This window comes from Chaetodon trifascialis, chromosome 1, assembly GCF_039877785.1.
Source record: "Chaetodon trifascialis isolate fChaTrf1 chromosome 1, fChaTrf1.hap1, whole genome shotgun sequence".
Taxonomy (NCBI): domain Eukaryota; kingdom Metazoa; phylum Chordata; class Actinopteri; order Chaetodontiformes; family Chaetodontidae; genus Chaetodon; species Chaetodon trifascialis.
This window is the reverse complement of record NC_092056.1, coordinates 19,741,675-19,762,944: the sequence shown is the minus strand read 5'-3', so window position 1 is coordinate 19,762,944 and position 21,270 is coordinate 19,741,675. Positions and strand designations below refer to the sequence as shown.

General features: G+C 39.9%; 2 protein-coding genes across 2 annotated transcripts; both read right to left on the bottom strand.

Annotated features, from left to right (window-relative positions):
* Positions 1-420: 420 nt before the first annotated feature.
* On the bottom strand, positions 421-4,989 carry krtcap3 (keratinocyte associated protein 3). The gene is made up of 6 exons (XM_070990294.1): positions 4,904-4,989; positions 3,043-3,227; positions 2,314-2,373; positions 2,005-2,202; positions 1,725-1,859; positions 421-1,481 (listed from the first exon to the last, which is right to left on the bottom strand). Exons 1-6 carry the CDS (start codon positions 4,914-4,916, stop codon positions 1,410-1,412), a joined length of 663 nt encoding a protein of 220 aa, XP_070846395.1. The 5' UTR covers positions 4,917-4,989; the 3' UTR covers positions 421-1,409.
* A 1,864-nt stretch (positions 4,990-6,853) lies between these two features.
* On the bottom strand, positions 6,854-20,614 carry LOC139329670 (nuclear receptor-binding protein-like). Its single transcript, XM_070960005.1, has 18 exons — positions 20,509-20,614; positions 19,736-20,120; positions 18,037-18,159; positions 17,181-17,282; positions 16,909-16,998; positions 16,595-16,635; positions 16,370-16,464; positions 15,763-15,846; positions 15,104-15,162; positions 14,925-15,023; positions 14,630-14,762; positions 13,474-13,564; positions 13,080-13,130; positions 12,348-12,483; positions 12,083-12,136; positions 11,834-11,897; positions 8,857-8,912; positions 6,854-8,435 (listed from the first exon to the last, which is right to left on the bottom strand). Exons 2-18 carry the CDS (start codon positions 19,970-19,972, stop codon positions 8,376-8,378), a joined length of 1,575 nt encoding a protein of 524 aa, XP_070816106.1. The 5' UTR covers positions 19,973-20,120; positions 20,509-20,614; the 3' UTR covers positions 6,854-8,375.
* Positions 20,615-21,270: the final 656 nt, after the last annotated feature.

Below are 21,270 nucleotides of genomic sequence, written 5' to 3'. Positions count from 1 at the left end.
AGTTGTGGGGGGTCTGTGTCAGCTAAGAGGCAGCTGGCCCACATACTGCTTTAACCTCTTAATATGAGCCCACTTGACACTAAACCACAGCATTCTGTACTTACATGGCTGCACTCAGTCCCTGCACAGATATGCTACTGTCCAGATTATTTTCCATCTTTTTAACATCGCCATGACGCTGCATTTTATGAGTCTGAAGTTTAAGTGATGAGCCCTGCTGTAGCTCTGGTCCCACACAGAAAAAGATTTTAATGTGCTATTTTAATTTCCCCATTGTCATTTTGTCACTATATGTCTATGGCACACGCAACAAACAAGTATATAAAGCACATTTTTAGGAAACTCAATAAATGCTAATTCAAAAACTGCCAAATAATGATGTGGTCAGTGAAAAATTAGAAATAAAAAAGAGCAAAATGTTTTAAAAAAGCAGACATAAAATGTAGTACAGTTGCTGTATCTGTGCTGTGTTCAACTAACTGCAGTATTATCTAATAATACAAATTAATTTCAAGAAAAGCAAATCAGCTTGTCCAGTATTTTTTGAAGCCAAGTTATGTATATCTCCATAATGTCAAAGATTTGGTATTTTAAACATATCACACAGTTTTCATGATGGGACCCCACATTATAATTTACTAATGTCTATAAGCAGCTTTGAAAAAGAGTCTTTGTGGGCATTAAACATATATGTAGGCTAACACTGCTTCCTAAAAGCATTTCACTGGATCTGAATCTGGACAAACAATAAAACATTAAAAACATTTGCAATTACAAAAAGGAGTTTTGCTGAAATGAGAGTTCATACAAGCTAAAATACCTGAAGGCATCTAAAATAATCAAAGACATTTTTAATAGATATAAAAATGTACTTCCTTCATGACCAAAGGCTTCTTCAAACTGAAAGACGTATTTGGAACCACTTAACCCCAGCAGTTGTAGATGGATACTGATAAGACATCACTTCTATCTCCTTGTACTGTATACACACACTGAATCCCACTATATGCACAAAGGGATTTGCACTTTGGAATGCGCCCACTGAAACATGTGTTTTGTTTGATGAAATGTCACTGTTAATGAATTTACCACTGATGGGTTCTGTCAGGTTCACATGCACTGACATTAACCCAGCTGTATCCTGCTCACAGTTTCAGACACAAGATAAACTGTTTGGTTTATAAAGGAAAGCAAATGGAGCCATTTGGTGGCCCATCTGTGAATCGAGATATGTGGCAAAATGATAAAACAAAGCAAGAACCAGTTTCCTAAAACTGATTTCACTCCTGGTCCACAGTGACACTCACCTAGCTGACTGCAGGGCAAAATCCAGTCTCAATACAGGTGTAACAATGCCTTTTGGGATCTAGCTGTGCTTGTCTACACAGAGTGGTGTCCTTCCTGCTCAGCTAGATGTTAGAAATCGAGGGCTGCCTAATCAGACGGTGGCTGTGCGTAGAGTACCCGGCGTCTGCATCCAACTAGAAGAGAGAATGGAAGGATAAGGTCTGTGTTACGTTAAGGGCTTGAATGTTCTTCTGAATGAATATGACAGACCAAGCGGGAGTGCAGATGAGGCGCATGTGTGTTCGTTAGACAAAATGTGTGTTCGTTAGACAAAGTGTGTGTGCACGTCTGAGTCAAACGGAGATTCAGATAGACACTCAGCACAGCTACACCCCCCAAGCATACCTACCCGCCCCCGCAACAAAAGATACACACACCTGCTCTTTGATGTAGCTGTTCCCACAGGGTGGCAGCCCTCTGAGAGCCAATCCAATGATGAAGCACCAGACAGACAGTCCAGACTCAAACCCTGCCAACACAGCAGAAGGGATCCACAGCGCCAGGGTGGTGTCCTGAGAGACAAGACGCAAAGTAATGAAGTAAAATTGTAAAGTTGAACATTTCATCCTTCAAAGGTTGCAGACAAAGAGCAACTTGGGGAAAGTGAGATGGACATTTTGAAAGAGAGGGAAATGTCAGAGGAAAGTTCAGACTCACATAGATTCGTGTCGTATCAAACGGGCACCTGGCGCCGACAGACGACCGAGCATTGATGGGCACCAGCGTGTCACTGCATCCCAACATCAAACCCTGCCCACCGTGGGCAATAGTGACACCAATGGTCAAGAGGAGCCCGACGCAGCACGCTGCTGAGAGCAGGGCGTTCAGGAATGATGCAATGATAAGTCCCACTTGCTGAAGACACAACACCATATTAAAAACAGATGTGGAGTTAACTCTGGAGCAGACACAGCATAAATGACTGAAGTGATCATATCAATAGTTGAAAACAAATTCAATTTTTACCAGTTTTATCAAACGAAGGTTCCGTGACATCAAGATGGCAATAATCCCAGTGGCAATGTTCTGTGAGGTTCAAATGACAAGATGATTGTTTTAGCTCCACATAGGTTTGGCATTGAGTGGGGGTTATTAAATGATGTGCCACAAGTAGTAATCATGGCCCAAGGATGTGAAGCTGAGCTTTTTCATTGGGGTGCCAGGCTAAGAGGACTTCAGATTCAAAGAAAGAAATGATCCTAATAAAACTAATGACTGTAAGTGGGAGCTCATAAATGAAAAGCAGTGCCAGTAAGATATATTTTGTAACTTGTCTTTTTCTTCTGTCCATAGTACCTGTAAACCCTGTAACAGCCTGTGTTGAGTACATGGTATGGAGTACACATCAAAGAAATGTGACATCAACACCACCTCCTCATCAACAGCTGCCAGTTTATCCGATACCTCAATGTAATGAAGCCTGCCCTAGAGCAACTCGTGAAAGAGTTTGAAAAACCAGCTCCCTTCTGATAGGCAAGTTCAGTCTTGATCACTGAGCAAAACACACAACACTGTCCTGAGCTAACAGTGCAAATCACATTTTATGTTTATTGTAGGTGAATATATATATATATACACGTGTTGTTCTGATGCAAAGAACACAAAGTCACTGGGGAGAATTCATCATTGACACTGATAGTAAAAAAGTAGATCTGACTTTTAAACAAAGGATACATGTCTTGACTAATGACTCACCAGCAGGCCAGAGGTGACAGAGATGATGTTGGTCACAGTGTACTCAGTGGTGACTTGCTTGGTGGGTTTGGAAATGTGGCGGAGAACACTGCCATGGACGATAGCTCCGAGGATGAAGTTAATATGGCCGATCAGGATGAGAGCTAATCCTTTTCTCATCACCCTTCTTGGCCATTTGTCTTTGTCTGGATGTCAGAAAAGACATATTTACCACAAACAAACAAACTTCTCCCTGTTTCTATGCATTCTCTGTTACTTTGTACACGCACTGTAAACACTACTTCTTCACTTGTTCTGTGTTACAGCCCAGCTGATAAGGATTTTAAACATATATTCATATTTGAGTTTGAAGAGTCCAATAACGATCTGCTCCCTGGTGGTCAAACTATGGAATGGCGACACTGTTTCTAAAGTACCTCAAACCTAATTTAGCAATTCTGTGCTGCAACTTCACTTAAAGGCTGGCACATACACAGGTACTGATACATCTGCAATAAACAAATAAAGCCCGTTGAGTTTACCTCTGTTCTCTATTCTGTGTGTGTGTGTGTGTGTGTGTGTGTGTGTGTGTGTGTGTTGACAGATTAATGTTAGAGGGCAAATCATCATCAGCTGAATGACTTCTTTCTACCTTTGTTATAAAGGACTTTCCTATATATATATATATATATATATATATATATATATATATATATATATATATATATATATATATATATATATATATATATATATATATATATATATGTGTGTGTGTGTGTGTGTGTGTGTGTGTGTGTGTGTGTGTGTTCATACACTTTAGAGGTGCAAATATTCATAGATAGTTGTCAACTGTTACATTAATTGATTATGGATTATTAGGTATGAGTATTTAAAAAAAAAAAAAAAAGGTCAAAATTCTCTTATTCCAGCTCTTCAATGTGAATACTTCCTGATTTCTTGACTACTCTTGGACAGTCAACTGAATATCTTTGGGTTGCGAACAGGACATCTCATGTCATCCTGGGCTTTGGGAAACACAGATCAATATTTTTCACAATTTTCTAACATTTTAGAGACAAAACAAGTAATCGATTAATCGAAAAACTAATCATTAGTTGTAGCCCTGATACATTTATATGCTTAGATATATTACATGCATATACTGTACCTGAATATCACCAACATCAAAAGGCCTTTATTTATTTATTTACTTATTTATTTATTTTGTGGCAAATACACTTGACTCCATTCATGAACGTATAAACTAAAATAAGATGAAGCTCAATGATTACACCACGACAGCTTATGATTTGCATGACAAGGAAGTCAAATCTTAGGCTGTAGACGACAAACATTACAAAAAAAAAAAAAAATACCTGCAACAAATGAGGAATCAAGTGTGAAACTGGAACGATCCATTTCTTTTTAGATTTAATTTGCATACTTGCTCAAACAATGATCGACAGTAGGTGGTTTTCCTGTAATATTTGATTTCATGAAGGGACGGACACATGCATTAGCATAGAAAGGCTGCACTCACACTCACTGTGTACTGAGTGAGTCACAGAGGTGGGAGGAAGCGGTGAAAGCATAAGCGATACCATTAAAACCTTCAAATCATTAATCTACTGCCAGTCTCTTCAAGCGCTGACAGCTCAGTTCCTCTACAGGTGAACCAGACTAATTGATGTTATACAAGCACTAACACATGTCACATACGCGACGGTTTTAAAACGAAACCTACCTGCAGGCCTGTGGTCACTTACACCTGCGGAGGTAAAACTAGCGGCGGAACTATGAGAGCCTGGAGCATTATTTAACGCACGCGACGCATTTTTCCAGGGATAATTATAATATAACATCGAAGAGTCTCACTCACCAAAAGTACACATCTCTCTGTTGGGTCACACGTCTCGCTTTGAACAAATCAGTGTTCGCAACTTTCGAGCACCTGTCCAACAACACACTCACCAACGTCCCTCTGTCCACTTCCTGTATGACGTCATCAAACTCACCTTCATTTACCTGCTGCTCGCTGGACGCTGAGGGGTGCAGAAGCCACTCCAGACTGACTACAAGCGTAAAGCGTCTTTATCGTATTACTCTTTCTCTTAGACCTAGTAAAAATGACAAAGTGATGCATTTCACACATTTATTTGAAAGCACAGTCATACAGTCAGATTTGGTCTCACACATTTACCGACATTCATGTCATATACAAAATATAAGACTGTCCAAATGTAACCAAGAGATCCTAGTGACATTGACAGGCTAACACTCTCCACGCTGTATGATTATTTAATAACCAGTTTCAACACCACCGATATTTTGGGGGGGGGGGGGGGAGAGAGAGAGAGAGAGAGAGAGAGAGAGAGAGAGAGAGAGAGAGAGAGAGAGAGAGAGAGAGAGAGAAAGAGAGAAAGAGAGAGAGAGAAAGCTGCTCTGGTGATCACATTGGTTGGATTTCACCGCTTCTCTGTTCAAGAAGAGGTGTGCTTACATTCTCCTGGCTGACTTTAACAACATGTCTTTGGAATATACAATCTTAAGAGTTCACAAGAGACAAACCGTGGAAAATAAAGTAAACAATGCATTAAGAAGGACTACACACACGTAATGTACAGCAAAAAATGTCAACTGGAGCACAACAGAAGCCTGAATACATTTAAAAAACAGGTCAGAAATATCTGAGTGGAGATCACTGGATTAATATGATCTCATCGGTGAGGTGAGCAACTTAACATCACAACTCAACGACCAGCATCAGAGGGAGTCTCTGTCTGCAAGCTCACACAGATGCAGTTCAATTAAAGCTGTGATTATAAGACATTTAATGTGTCATGTCAATAAAATGCCTGGGGAAATTTTAAATTTATTGCATCCAGTAGTATCTGTTGTTAGATCCTGAACTGGATGAGCTTCCAGACACAGTTGTACCAGAAGTCCACAAAGAGGTCTGAGCCAAAATGTCACAAAGGCAACTCCCTGATCTCAATACAAGTCTAAACAAGACCAGTGCAATGTACTGAACTCTGCACTCTGTGAAGGATAATGTCAAACCACTCGGTCCCAGTTTCACTAAATGGTGATCAAATGAAAACAACAGCAATAGAAAAAAAGTTGCGTATTAGCTCAGACTCTTGACAATGTGGTGTCTTTGTGAAATCCCAGTAAACAAAAGGGAAGAAAAACACGTGACATACAGTATCTGTGACATAAATAAAACATACAACGCTCTCACACAGATGGATCAGGAATAGGTCCTCTTTCTACAGCATATGGCAGCCAAGTTCAGTACACTAGACTCACATGAATGAATTTTAAAGGCTGAGTAGCCTGTCTGAACCTAACAAGCAGCAAATGGTAAAACAACAAATAAACTAATAAAAACAAACTGAGAAAAGAGGATTTGAAGGCATATGCCCGGGCGTAGAATAAGGCAAAGAGTTGAGCAAAATATAAAAACACAAACAGAAATTCAGTAACACTGAGTTCACAGTACCTCAAAGTAACCAGCGATCCATTTTTCCAGAGACAATTGGCATGACCCCGACCCAGAACATGACGCGCAGTGGTGCACACACGCTTTGTTCTGTATCTGAGACTTTTTAAAAATATTACTCGTGGGTCTATTATAAAGTGAGAACGCTGCATCTCTGCCATTCAGTTTTACAATGATTACATATATTTAACATAATAGATGACGGCTGGTCAAACACATCACAAAAGCCACAGAGCTGGGAATGTTCTGTCACATGAGGCCAAACAAACAGGAGTCAAATGAGAAGGAGAACCATGTGAAATGAGGATCTAGAGAGATCTAGTCTATGGGTAGAAACTGATCCCTTCATCTCGAGGGAAGCTTTAGTTCTGCTGGTGGTCGACGGGTGTGGGGCCGACCATTAAAATGAAGACATGACTAAGGATGTGGTGTGACTCCAGTGGAGGCCTGAATCAGTCTTCATTATGTTTTAGATTCATCCTGACACAAACAGGCCAGTCAGTTCATAATGTAAACACTATAATACAACTGCGTACTTGAGAAAAAGTGGGATTCAACATGAACCTATGAGCAATCCAGTCAGTGCCGGGGGATGTACTACGATGGGTTAGCGAGGTATGTTGAGGGTAAAGACAGTTTTCACTGTCATCAAAGTGGCTCTCCTTTAATCCGGCTCGATTGCCATGGTAACTTACGCTGCACACCTAACGTGCTCCAGAGGAAGTTATGTTCAGAGTTTCAGATTTAAATCAGCTATAACAAGTGCCATGCTTTCACCATGTCTTTTCCTGATCATATTCACTATCAGTCACAGGAACGTACATGTATTCAGTTGGCGATGCTGAAAATAAATTTGCTTCAGGTAAAATCAACATTTAGATTTTGCACAGCGTATCATCCAAACACAAAAAGAATGATGATGGCACAGCAGCTATACAAAACCACTCATTAAGTTTTTATGCTCGGCCCTGATCTGCTGGCAGGCCCATTTTACACTGCTAGCACTGCAGCTAATAGAACACTGATTAGAAAATTGATTTGTCTGTTGGTATTTCTCACTTATCAATCAATCAATAAAATGAATTTCACTTTGATCTGGGCAAAATGAAAGTGATTTCCTTCATCCTTCATTATGGGACAGTGTCAGACCTAAATCTAATTATTGAGTATAAAGTTCAAAATGTGCTGTATCAAGTTTAATTTAAAGAGCTCTACAATGTGCAGCTGTCACATTAGAAATAAACAGGAGGCACTGAGTGAACACTGACTGAGGTAGGCAGCATGTGATTGGTTCATTCTGTGTGGGAGTTGACTCAAATGATGCACCAAACGCCACCTTTATGGGCCCGATGAAGAGCACGATGAAGAAAACCTGGGTTAACATCTCTGATTGGTGTTCTAGGTTTTGTCGAGCCAGGTAACGCAAAGCAAGCCCGGCTATGCTGAATGTGCTTCGTAGTACACCCCCTTCGTTATGATTAAGTGTCTGTTGCAACATTAATGAGCTCCACCTTTTAATCATATGTAACAGCCAACTTAGTAGCCAACTATTCAAAAGTATCCCACACATACTGTACATATGTATGTTCTGAGTTTTAAAATAAAAACGTGAAATTACTCCAGGTGGCTTCTTAAGTCACCTGGACTATAAAATTGGCTTTATGTTCAAGGTTTTCTGTGCTATTAGGAAGTTTGAATCCCAAATGCAAAGGAAAACCCCACCCTTAGTACAAAAGACATAAAAACACTAAAAACAGTCACTGAGTGAAGCAACCAAACAGATCATGTAACTGGGTTAAGAGTGTACTTATGAGACTAACGTCTGTGTCATGTGTTGAGGAAACTGTCACTAGTGAAGAGCTTGGCTGACTGTTTCTTCTAGTAGAGAGGCTATTTTGTTTTGGTCCACCTGTGAAGAGAACAACAAACATTGTCAGCAATTGAGGACATTACAAAAGATACACTAATCTTTCAGATGGTGGACATATCATGGAGACAGTACACTACAGTACAGTCAAGGCATGCAGCTGAAATCCATTAGCAGGACAGGGTCATAAAGACACAAGTCTACATACACTCTCCCCCACAGAGATGAAGTGACTATACAACACTGACATGTGTAGGCGAGTAGTAGGCACACAAGTACATATGTAGCAGTAAATGTGAGAAGGCTCTCGAGGGGAAAGTGTGTGTGTAGGAGAGTCAGGGGTCACCTCACCTTTTAAAAGCAACAGAATTTTTTCAGTTAGTAACGAAAATAGGACACTCAGCATCCCCCCCCCCCCACACACACAATATGTGGATCTCTCTTAAACACACAAAACACCCACCTCGCTGATTAGGCCCAGCTCCACCAACTCTCCAGCCAACTCTTGAACATTCTCATCTGAAACACACACCAGCACAGTGAGGAGCAGTAATCCACAGACCTGTAACGTGACCTTCACATCAGCTCTACCGCTCGCTCACTGTCTCCCTCTGAGTTATGCAAATACTATGTAACACACGCATGCACTCACATGCAGGCAGGCACGCACAAACAGACACAAACACACTCAAAATCTGCAGTAGAAAAAAGGTCAGGCTTAGGGTACACACACCATCCAGAAATGATGGTCCACATGCTGCTTTTAAACACATTAAAAACCACCGAACAGCAGCCGCTGCTGTTGCTCCTTGCATCTATGAACCCATTTTGTTGTTTGGCAGTGCCATGTTTCTATTCCTGTGGACATCTAGCAAAGTGTTCATTAAGCATTATCCAATACAGCTGAAAGGACAGAATGGGACTTATCTGGCAGGAAAATGAAAAAGCCAACATGTTTCAACAAGCATGGTCTTCATTAGGGAATGATCTGTTAAAACATGTTGGCTTTCTAAATGCTCCTCTTTAGCCCTGCTGTTAAAGGATTAATGATTTAATGGATGCTCATAAGCCCAATCTTCTTTTCTCAGTTTCAGAGTACCCAGAACTTTGGCACTGGAGGTCTGAGCTGATATTTATCCCTTTTCCAATGTTTTAATGAGCCCTGTGTTTAACTGTTTAACCTACAAAAATCCAACAGTAAATTTCGGGTAAGACCAAATTCAACAGTTGGAAAGGAACAAATCTGTCTCGGAAAAGGGAAAGATTAAGATTTCTGCACCAACAGTAGTGTCAATACCCCCCATCACAATGCAGCCGCACAACATGCATGCATTTAAAAGGACTCCTGCTCTGACTGTGCTATTCCCCTGACTTTTTACATTACATGAAAGAAAAGCAAGAACTCAGTGTGCCTTTGGTGAACGTATAAGGCTGGCAGAGGGAAAGTTAGTACACAAAAAACTGAACCACTGTCAACTACAAAAGGCAAACAAAATATATGCAGGATTATACAAAATATAGAAATATAAGGAATGCTGGATTTTACCTGACTAAAAACAGGAAATACACACAGAACCTTTAATGCCTGCTTTCTCTTGAAAACAACATACATCTAAGCACATTTTTTTCAGTCCCTGACCTGTTTTTTAAATAAATGGATAATATTTAATATTATTGTTTTTGATTATTGGTTTAGCCACCACCACAAATTAAGACATTCTAAGTCTGCGCTTAACAAACAGTGGAGTTGTCATGGTCTAACGATTTTTAATAACCTGGCTGTCAATTCACAACTGTATGAGGAATGTGGCCTGGACAAGAAAAACAAGTGGAGGAAAGGGATCATCCAGCAGCTCTGACATTAAGGAAAGAAAAACACCAACACCCCACAGCTATTGATACTGGAGCAAAGAGAGACTTCCTTTTGTTGTTTGCATTTTGTGCTCTCAAAAAAAAAAAAAAATCATCTTACAAAATGAGTTGCAACTTAGTTTTGAGGAAAAAAAAAACAAACTTCAGTTGTAAACACATTGGAACAGGGTGCAGGAGAGCCACGCTAAAGGCCAGGGCAGTGAAATTTAAGAGGCTCATTATGGTAGCATGGTGTGACTTTGGACTTTGGTGTGTTGATAAGGAAAGTTTTAAAGAATATCCCCTGATATCAGCAGGAGGGACACTTCTGATGTGTACAGGGTACGTCTATGAGACAGATTAGTAACTAGAAGTTAGTGAGAGTGTGTGTGTGTGAATGACAGACAGGGAGAAAAGCCCGGGAAGAGACAGTCAAATCTTGACACAGGAGGTGACAGCTGTCAGCTGCAGCCTTTCACAGGCCAGGCATTCCCAACACGCCTGCAACATTAGACATGCCTCCCATACCTGTGTGTGCACATTGGATCACTCTGCCTACGTTATTCTGACCACTGCAACAGTTGTTTCGTACGTTCCTCTCTTGCTCGCATGCTCTCTTTGGGTCTAGTCTGTTGCACAGCACTGAGATGAGAATCCTCAGTTTTAGAAGAATGAATTCATTGAAGTAAAAAGTAAGTAAAAAGTAAAAAATTCTGAATTTAAGCACATTTCATGTCTACTGAGCTACAGTGGACATTAAAGAAAAACAATTCAACAATACAATCCACATAAATTTGTCCAAAATAGAGGCGAAAGGTTTTCATGACACATAAGCAGCCGTCAGTCTCCCCGCCTAAAATAGTCTTGCATACTGCATATAGTGACGCCTCTGGAGGTTCAAGCTGTCTGGAAACTCTCACTTTTCCACATGCCTCAGTGCACACATATGGAGAGGAGCTGTATATTAAAACTCTGTGTGTGGTAAAACAGCACAGTGGATGATGCTATCCAGTAATTCAGACATAATCATATAATCTACCATCACCTCTAGTCAAATGTAGTTCTAACTTAAACCCTTCACCCGAGCACTTCATAAAAACCTTCCTACTCTGAGGGTGTAAATCAAAACACACACGCATACACAGATGTCATTTCCTCCCAAGTCCCTTAAGGCAAGTACTGTGTGCTTTCTGGTGTTGTTGTTTTACACATGTAGAACTGACAAGACTACATCACACACACAGACACACACACTGACATACATGTCTGAAAGAACGAGCTCTCATCTTCCCCTGATCTCACCTACAAATGACACACCTTCAGCACTATCAAATGACAGTCTAATCACAGGAGCCACTATAATTTTGATTGCGCGTCAAAGGTTGCTCTTTGTTATTTAAAAATACTCCTCCCTGTTTTGTTTTAGCATCCAAAAGCGTCCCCAAATTACCAACCCACCTCACTTTTGATGGAACAAACATCAGTGGGACAAAGTTTGGTGGAAACTTTAGGATGTGGGTGCACGAGTGACTGTGTCTTTAAGATCAGAGTGAGTCAGTGTTAGAGTGTGATAGAAGAAGTGGTCTTACGAGGTAACATGTCACAGCTAAGATGTCTATTCAACTTATCCTCCAGTTTCAGCAGTAATGTTAGCTACAAAGAGAGAAACAGACAACAACAGACAGAATTAGGTTTATTATTTCACTTCTGTACAGCTAGGATATACCAAAATAGTTGGACCGATATCTTGTCGTTAGTCAATGAGACAAACTATATGTTGCATTATGAATTAGTTAAACAATAAATGATCAAAAAGAAATATTATTATAGAGACTTACATGATACTTTGCTCCCTCCTCGACAGATTCAATGTTACACTGCATGTGAATGACCTGCAGAAGAAATATGGAAAACATAAATACAACCCCGATTCCAAAAAAGTTGGGACGCTGTGTGGAACATAATTAAAAACAGAAGGCAATCATTTGTAAACAAATTGTGTTTTACGATTAACAATTTAGCATCAGGATGATTATTTGTGAAATATCACCACTGTGATTGTATTTTTCTCTTGCAATATGCAGTATAATGAGCTGTACGCACCCGCCGTGTCTCGAGCTCTGCGGGTTCAGGGGTGGGGGATTTGACCAAGGGGACGACAATGGGAGATTTAACTGTCTCCTGTTGAGGCTGCTGAGGACAGGGCACCCCAAACACCGTCATTGGATAAATACCGTTTCTAATCCAGGGAGAGAGAGGAAGAGACAAAGAAAGAAGGAGGTGGAGAAAATGTTATAAAACGAAAGAAAATGTAATATTTTTTCAACAAAATCTCCACTATGAAACTGAAAAAAAGTACCACATTAGTCAGCGTGGTACTCTCAAAATCATGGTCTACCTGTGGTCAATTCAGTTCTTTGGCCATGATTTCATTTTACAGACAGACGTCCCAAATATGACAGTACATAGCAGCAGAGATTCTGCTGTGAATTCTGAGTAACAGTAAAAGTCAAAAGACAGAGGTGAGGAGGATGGACCGGCTACACAGCAGAGTGGACAGAAACCATGAGAGAAAAACAAATCTTCTTTGTTTCTATTATTCTCAACATTTAGTTCAAACACAAAATCTGAGAAGTCCAGGATTGATGTTTTAAGAGGGCATTATCCCGTATTTGGATACCATTTCTCAAAAGACAATAGAGGACAGACCACAATAGTCAGATGGTCTAATACTGCCCCCAAGTGGCCACATAATGATGTTGCAGGTTTGAGGCATAAAGAAGTGAGAGAACTGAGGTTGCTCAGAGTTGCAGTTCACTGTCTTACGCTTCTTACCTCACATCCTCAAGGAACTTATCAAGCTCCAAGGCAGGAAACTGTGAAAGCCTGCAGGAAAAAACAAAACAAAAACAAAACATAAAGTCTCCAACAAACTATTAAAGATACACACATATGAGGAATGAAACACAGACAGGACAATCTGACCTGGTCTGCCATTAAACTGATAAACATAGTTCTTCTTGTACTAAACACATTAAGAATGAAAGAATAATATAAATGCTGTTGTCGCTATTAAAACAAATACTACTTGCATAAAAACATTATTGCATATTTATGTACATTTTTTTGTTATTGACGTATTACTGTATCCGTGCGACTAATGTTATTATTTGTGCTGCATCTAGCTGACGGTGCCACTAACATGTGGGCACCAGCTTCTGGCTCTTACTTGAGCTGAACATCCTCTTTTGTCTCAGCGATGACCAGGTTGGGGTCCAGGTTCTTGGTCATCTCCTCCAGGGCATTCTCAGGAATCATGTCTGGATAGGTATAAACCATTTAAGACTGACTAGATGGTACTGGTTGCTGGGATAAGCCCGTTAAACATATACTTCTGTAAGTCTTCATTAGTGATAGGCGATAATGTGGAGAGACAGGAAAAATAAGCAACATTTAAAGCAACAACAATTGATTTTTTTGACCAAAGACTCCACAAGCTAAACAATATTAACTCAAACACAGTCAAGCTTTAAAAATGTGTTGTGGCAAATGTGTTATCAACTTGCTGCCTATTTACATATTCAGCAGAGACAGAGCAATGTCACCATTAAACTGGACTTATCTTTTCATCTGCCTCATTATGTCTTGTACAATTTTAACCCTACTTAAAACTATGTTTTGGTCTCCACCAACCCCAAAGAAAAATATCTGACTCTTTAGGCTGCAGGATGTTTGACTTTCTTCCCCAGGTAGTCGCCTTTGCCTTCTGCTTGGTGCTGTGAGGACACTACACACAAGCCCTTTAACGTTACATAAACATTTAGCTGCATCACATTTAATGGATATAGGTTCAGCTGCACCTCTTCCTGCAGAGCAATCTCATGAGATTTAATTTAGCTCAACTAACTAATTTGGTCAGGCTTCTTATTAACCTTTTCATCCTGGTAAAACTTTATGTCTGTTCACGGCAAATCAAGTAAATGAAAAAAAGTGAATGAAGGCTGGAGTTGAAACTAACATTGGAAGATAAAGATGTCTGGGAGTGTGTGTATATGCATATGTACATGCATGCGTGTATCTGTGTGTAGATATGTATCTGTATGTATATATGTGCAGGCCTCTGTATATGTATGTATGTGTACAGTATGTGTATATATAGATATGGATGTATGTATGTGGATGTGGCTATATGTATATGTGTGTGCATGAATGCAAATGTGCGGTTATCCTCCTCTTTCTCTGTCTGAACATGTTGCCTTGTATTGTTGTTCTGTTGTTTTAGGTGTATGTTTAAGTACCCATTTGACCTTGTGGAATCTTTTTTTTTTTTTTTTAATCAAAACTACTATGACTGTTATTCTGTGTCTCACATGTTAAAGACTTACGTTGGTAGCTGACAATACAACGTGCAGCCAGCAGTTTTAGCAGCGGTACTTCAAACAGAGCCTGGTTAAACAGCAGCTCTCGGGCGGTCGGCCTCGTACTGGGATCACACTCGAGGCACGTCTGGATTAACTCCTACAAAAACAAACATCTGGTTCACACACTTCTGGACAAACATCCTGTATACACAAAGGGGACTTTCAAATACACATTAATACACACACACAAAGCTTAATCCAGTATGATCTTTCAAGAAACTCATGAACATGCAAACACACACTCCACTCTTTATCTCACCCTCTGCAGTGGGTCCTCTAGTAACTGTATGGCACTGTTGACGGCCTCCTGAGAAACATAAGAGGACTCTCCATTCCCCTGGATTTCCAAGAGCGCCATCTGCAACACACCAGCACACATGTTAATAAACTGTTCTCGGAAAGAGCTCTAGTCATTCTATCACGTGTTATGGGTCTCACCTCTAAGGCACACATGCCGAACGAGTAGATATCTACAGCTGTGGTGACATCATCAACAGCTACAGTGGGAGAGAATTAAAAAAATATGTACAGAAATTAGATCATAGCTCAGTCGTTGCTCAAGACCTAGACCTAATTATAAAGCCGACAATGTATAAAAATAAGTCTGGTCTGGTGGCTTCTTCATATTTAGTCTACAAGCTTAATGCAACAAAATCTACGTAGGGCTGCAAATCAAACCTAAGTATGTTTTGAATACCGACCAAAATGTGTCCTTAACAAAGAGTATCTTCGTCCACCAAGTCTTAAAAGTTGCATCAAATGCTTGGTCAGATGACTTAGCCTTTACTCAGTCTTTGATAAGATATTTTCTGCTGTTGCACTGAGACGGCTGACATATTATGCAAATTAAAAATGGCCTATTCAACAACATATTTGCCAAATTAAGGAAGTGATAAAATTGTACCGTACCATGCCTGAATGCTGTGTTGTAATATCAATACATGATGTATGTTTGTGAGAAACCACATACTCTTCATGGATAAAATTAAGAGACTCCTAAGAACAGTAAGTTCTTTCCGATATATCTGTATCATCAGGTTTACTCTGGTCAGGACACTAAACTAAATAAATATAGTGCCATTATGACCACGTCTTACCTCCATATTCTGGGGCAAAGAAGTGCAAGTTCTTCTGCTCCTCATGACACGTCTTCACGTGGTTGTTGATAGTGTCTGGAGCAACTGCAGATGAGACAGAAGGAGACAATATGGGGGACATGTAGATGGAGAACAGTGAAAGAAGTGAGTACGGCCCAGGAACAAGAAATATACAGAGGAAGCAGAGAAAGACAGTTTGGAAGCCGTTCTTTTTCGCAGATGCAAGAGATGGAACAAAGTGCAGAGAAGCTTTTTTGGTTGGACCTGAGTCACTGCAGTATGCGCACACACAACAGTGGTTTTCTAAACCCACATTACACACCACCTTTGTTCACATCTCATTCAATGTGAAGAGTTATATCAGCACTAGAGAAAAGGGAATTTACCACTGTTTCGTTAAACAGAACCCTTGATTGTTCAGTTTAAGTGCCGGATGAGATTGTGACCTTTGGGCATACATCAGTGGTACAGTGTGATGGTGGAAATTCACTGTGCGATTATGTGAAATTTCTAGTCTTTAAATCCATAATTCAGTATCATTTGACTCCATCAACAGCAGCCCAGCTCCACTACCTAACCCTCTGGGAAGCAACCGGTGTAACTCTACCTGATCCGATCTTGATGAGCCCGTTGTGTTGGATGAAGATGGTGTCACAGGTCAGGTTGCCATGGATGATGGGGGGGTCACATGAGTGGAGGTAACTGTGGTACAGAGCAAAGACGTTCACAAATACAAACTGTGAGACAAAAGGACTGGATTGTTGTCGGTTGAAGTGCATTATTCTGTGAGTGACATTCAACTGAACATAATGTCTAAAAAGGGGAAACTGACCTGAGAGCGGACAAGATCTGTGTGCACCATCTCTTCCAAGCCTGTGGGACCATACACCTTATCAGAACGCTTACTCACTGGTTGCCAATATGGAGTAAATATGACTTGCATATGTGTGACTTAATTTTGTATATATGCAAATCCTTTCTTCTGCCAACAGCCAACTAATGTGTTTATGAGATTATTGGTCCTTGCTGTTTTCAGTGCAGAGATAAAGGGGCTGTCACTTTTCACAAGTTATGCAGATTGTGTACAGCAAAATTTCCATATATTACTATTGTATCAAGGTAAATCTCCATACAGCCAGTTATTACCTTTTCATTCATGGATTTGTGATTCTTCTTCGTCTTCTTTAGAAACTGCTTCAAGCTTCCTGATGACATATATTCAGTGATGAAAATCACCTGAGGAGAGGAACAAATTAGGGGAAACCTCATGGGCAGACATCATCCAAATATAAATAGCAAAGATACGAACATGTGTACTTAATACTTTAAATTAAGCAAACGGACAAAAGATTACATAACAAGCCTATGTCTTCAATATTAAGGCAACCGGTTAATGTTTTTTCAGGCATGAGACTCACCCTAGCTCGGTTCTCCTTCGTGTCTGCCCAGTACTTGTGAAACTTGACAATATTTGCATGTTCCAAATGGATCAGGTTATCAAATACTGCCTTCACTTTCTCCTAAACATACAGGGAAAATAAAATAAAATGAAATTTAATATGCTACAACACTGATGAACATTTATACAATTTGGTGACATAGAATCTTAAGAATCACAATTATCGATATTTGCAGGCCGCAACAGAGAATTTGCAACAGAGAATGCCAGAAATTACGTGACTGTACACATTCTCGTGTTAACAAACCTGGACAGTCTCTACCTGCTTTGCAACAACAGGACAAGATGCAGCATTTTTAAAATACTTTGCTCAATAGCTAGAAATGCTTTGCTTCAACTAACTTGACACTTGTACATATTTTACAGAAGCTCATTAAATGCAAACAATAAATGCCTCATGAGCCAAATGTCAATATTTATTTTCATTGCAGTTACATAATGGCTCTGCAATGGAGTGAAGCCTAAACCCTACATCTTAAATTTCACAAGCATTGCTCGTCACTGGTTTTTCCACATTGCAAAGACAGAACTGCATCATTCTCACCTCTACAACTTGTTTGTGTGCAAAACAGCAAAAGGAGAAGTTTAACCCAAACGATATTCATCATTTTTTAACCAGTAGATGTGCAGGAACAACAGAGCAATATAAAGATCACTCAAAAGGCAACAACAGCGTTCTTTTCCTTTTTTTACATTTTGAGGCGAAAACTTCACCACACTTTTTCGATGGTCAAGATTATATGATAATCGGTGCATAAACCCGAAAGCGACTATCTATATCTGTTCCACTCCTGCTCTGTAACACTGGGCCTCACCTCCAGCAGTTTGAAGTTCTTCCTCTCTGAGATCATGACTTCATTCCACACTACCTCTACTCCTTCCTCTGTGTCCATGGCCAAGTACGCAGCATCTATCCCTGGGACATTACGCTGATTCACCTACAGCACGAGTGAACACAAAATAGCTTTATGAGGTAATACATTTCAACACTGAAATGCAACACAGGACACAAAAACAGTTCACAAAGAATTAACAGAAAAACTTAAACAGCATACATTCACTGCCATCCTCCTCCTGATGAGTTGTCATTTAGTCGTTTCGTTGTCACCATTGTGACTTTGAAGTTTATACTTGTGCTAACCAAACCTTCTGCATATTATACTGAACAATGACAAGCTGCTCGATTTACAAAATGACTCTCATCAGATGAACTAAGGATTTACGTGATCTTACACTTAAGACCAATTTGTGAGGAGCAATCTCTGTTTTATCCATACTAAAACCTATACTTACGCAGATGATACACAACTTTATATTTCTGTGTCATCACATGACTACAGTCCCTTACTTTCACTGAGTGAGTGTATTCATCAAATCAATGAGTGGATGTGCCAGAATTTTCTTCAGCTTAATGCAGATAAGACAGAAGTGATTGTATTTGGCCCCAAAAATGAAAGGTCAAAGATCAGTGCTCACCTTAACTCCATGTCACTGACAACAACAGATAAAGCCAGAAATCTTGGTGTAATTATTGATTGTGACCTGAATTTTAACAACCATTTAAAGCTCATTACCAAATCAGCCTACTACCACCTGAAAAATCTAACCAGAATTAAGGGATGTCTGTCCAAAGAAGACATGGAAAAACTTGTTCATGCATTCATTTTCAGTAGGTTGGACTTTTGCAATGCAGTCTTTACTGGCCTAAACAAAAAAACAATTAGGCAACTACAGCTGATTCAAAATGCTGCGGCACGAGTCCTTACAAACAGCAGAAAAATGGACCATATCACACCAGTCCTCAGATCACTACATTGGCTTCCTGTGAGTTAAAGAATAGACTTTAAAATCTTACTGTTGGTCTACAGAGCATTAAATGGTCTAGGACTAAAATATATTCTAGATTTATTAACTCCATATGAAGCATCCAGACCTCTCAGGTCATGAGGGACAGGTCTACTGTGTGTTCCCAGAATCAGAACCAAACAAAGTGAAGCAGCTTTCAGTTATTATGCTCCTCACCTGTGGAACATTCTCTCTGCACACCTGAGGTCTACACCAACTGTCAGCTCATTTAAATCAGGGTTGAAAACATTATTATTTGCTACAGCTTTTACTTAAAGTAAATGTATCTGCTCAATGATTTTAATCATTCTAAATGCTAAATTATTGTCTTTTACTGGCTTCTGTTTTTAATTTTCCTTTAATTGTATTTTATTTTTATTTTTATATTCTCTTCTAATTTCTTTCTTTCGTTCTCTCTTTCTTTGAAATGTATAATTTTAATGTATTTTTATGCTTCTGTAAAGCACTTGAATTGCCTGGTGTATGAATTATGCTATACAAATAAATTTGCCTTGCCTTGATTATAGATAGTATAACACACTGGCTAGTTTGAGTCCAGTGTTGCCTTGATGATAATTGGTACTGGTGACTCTGATATACATACTCAAGTCATCAAGTCCAAAGTCACTTTTAATTTTGATTGATGTAGAGGAATATGATGCGTCTCACCTCCTCTCTGCGTTTCTGCCAGCGTCCACAGGGACTCTCTTCCAGGATTTCTGACTCATCTTCACTCTCATCCTCATCCTCCGTTGCTGTGGTGGCAGGAGGCTGTACGGAGGCTACCGGCGAAGACACAGATGTTCCACCTTGTACCTGTTGAGTATTGCTGGACATGGGTCCTGCTGTGACCTCTGGCGTATTTCCCTCTTCGCCTGGAGTTCCTTTCCCCTGTGGATCCGACATCGTGGCACAGTAATGCTTGCTGGCTTCCCCTCCCTAGGCTCCAGTTCCTGGGCTGCGATGGGAAGCCTCTGTCTCGCTTTTTACTCTCTGTCTTTGAGCTGGTCACACATCCATGTTCTTCCTTGGCCTGGCTTTCAATAAGGTAGAGCTGAGGGACGGATGAGTGTTAACACATGACATGAACAGAGACGGGTGGGATAGCTACTCTCACCTTTGCCGATAGCATTGCAAGTAACATCCTTTACAACGTTAAGTTGTACTTCGTTTAAATTAGACGAACTGACAGACGAATTTATGTCGTACGCCTTATTGGTAACAGTGAGCCTGGACTCAAAGGCAAAGCAACATTACTTTTACTGGACACCAAAACATCATTCATTCATACGAACTAGCTATTGTAGCTAGCTTGGCTAGCTTAAAGAAGTTCAGCCTCCCACTCCTTTGCTAACTTTCCCCGGCTAACAAGCTAACGGGGGGTAAATAAACAAATAATGTTGCCTAATGTTAAGTTCAGTAGCAATGCATTAATATCTTACCGTGGAACAGAAAACTACCACGGTATAAATGGCCTTGGGTTACATAGTGATGGAAAAGCACTGAAAAGACACTTTTAAACAAAAAACATGCTAGTTCGTCTTATAATATGTTAGGTTTGAAGTCCCTTTCTCTTAGCAGAAGTGGGAGGGGCGGGGCAGCAGTTGGGGAGCGCTTGTTTGCGCACAGAAAACGCAGTGGTGTGGAGTTAGTGGTAAACTTCTAAAACAAATACAGCACACGGGGTTTGAATGACGAATATTACATATAATATAATGTTAGAAAATATCCCATATTAACAAGATATATTCTTCAATTAATTAATGTTCTATCTGAGTGGCCTAGTCTTGTGGAGTTCATACAACACTTATGCTTCTTCAGCTATAAGTTTAAAATTATTTGAATGAAGACTTTAAAACAACCCGCATTTTTGGTCAGCATTATTGTTGTATATTATTAAATTCCATGAGCAGAACAAAGGATGGATTTATTGTCCTTTCTAGCATAGTTACGTTTCAATTTCCGATAATGTAAAATCACGCGCACTGCTTCTGATGGCGAGCTGCTCGAAGAACAATCAAGATAGTTCACATCCATAATGTTAGTCTGGAGGGAGCAGTCCGCAAAAAGGCCTGCGTCAGTGTAAAATGTGTCTATGTCTCACAACGATTTCAGTACCTCATGAAACTCAGAAATGCTATGTTCGGCTTTAAAAAGCCGACCTTTTTTCATAGGAGAAAGGTTTCAGGGGACCAAGCTACTTA

Excerpts from the sequence above, each read along its gene's own strand:
- LOC139329670 (XM_070960005.1), bottom strand. The coding sequence starts at position 19,972 with ATGTCGGATCCACAGGGGAAAGGAACTCCAGGCGAAGAGGGAAATACG. Across the intron at positions 16,465-16,594 it reads CAGATCTTGTCCGCTCTCAG|TTACCTCCACTCATGTGACC; the intron begins GTCAGTTTCCCC and ends TCTGTACCACAG. Across the intron at positions 15,163-15,762 it reads CTTTGCCCCAGAATATGGAG|CTGTTGATGATGTCACCACA; the intron begins GTAAGACGTGGT and ends CTCCCACTGTAG.
- krtcap3 (XM_070990294.1), bottom strand. Across the intron at positions 2,374-3,042 it reads CTGTCACCTCTGGCCTGCTG|AACATTGCCACTGGGATTAT; the intron begins GTGAGTCATTAG and ends TGAACCTCACAG. Across the intron at positions 2,203-2,313 it reads ACCTTCGTTTGATAAAACTG|CAAGTGGGACTTATCATTGC; the intron begins GTAAAAATTGAA and ends TTGTGTCTTCAG.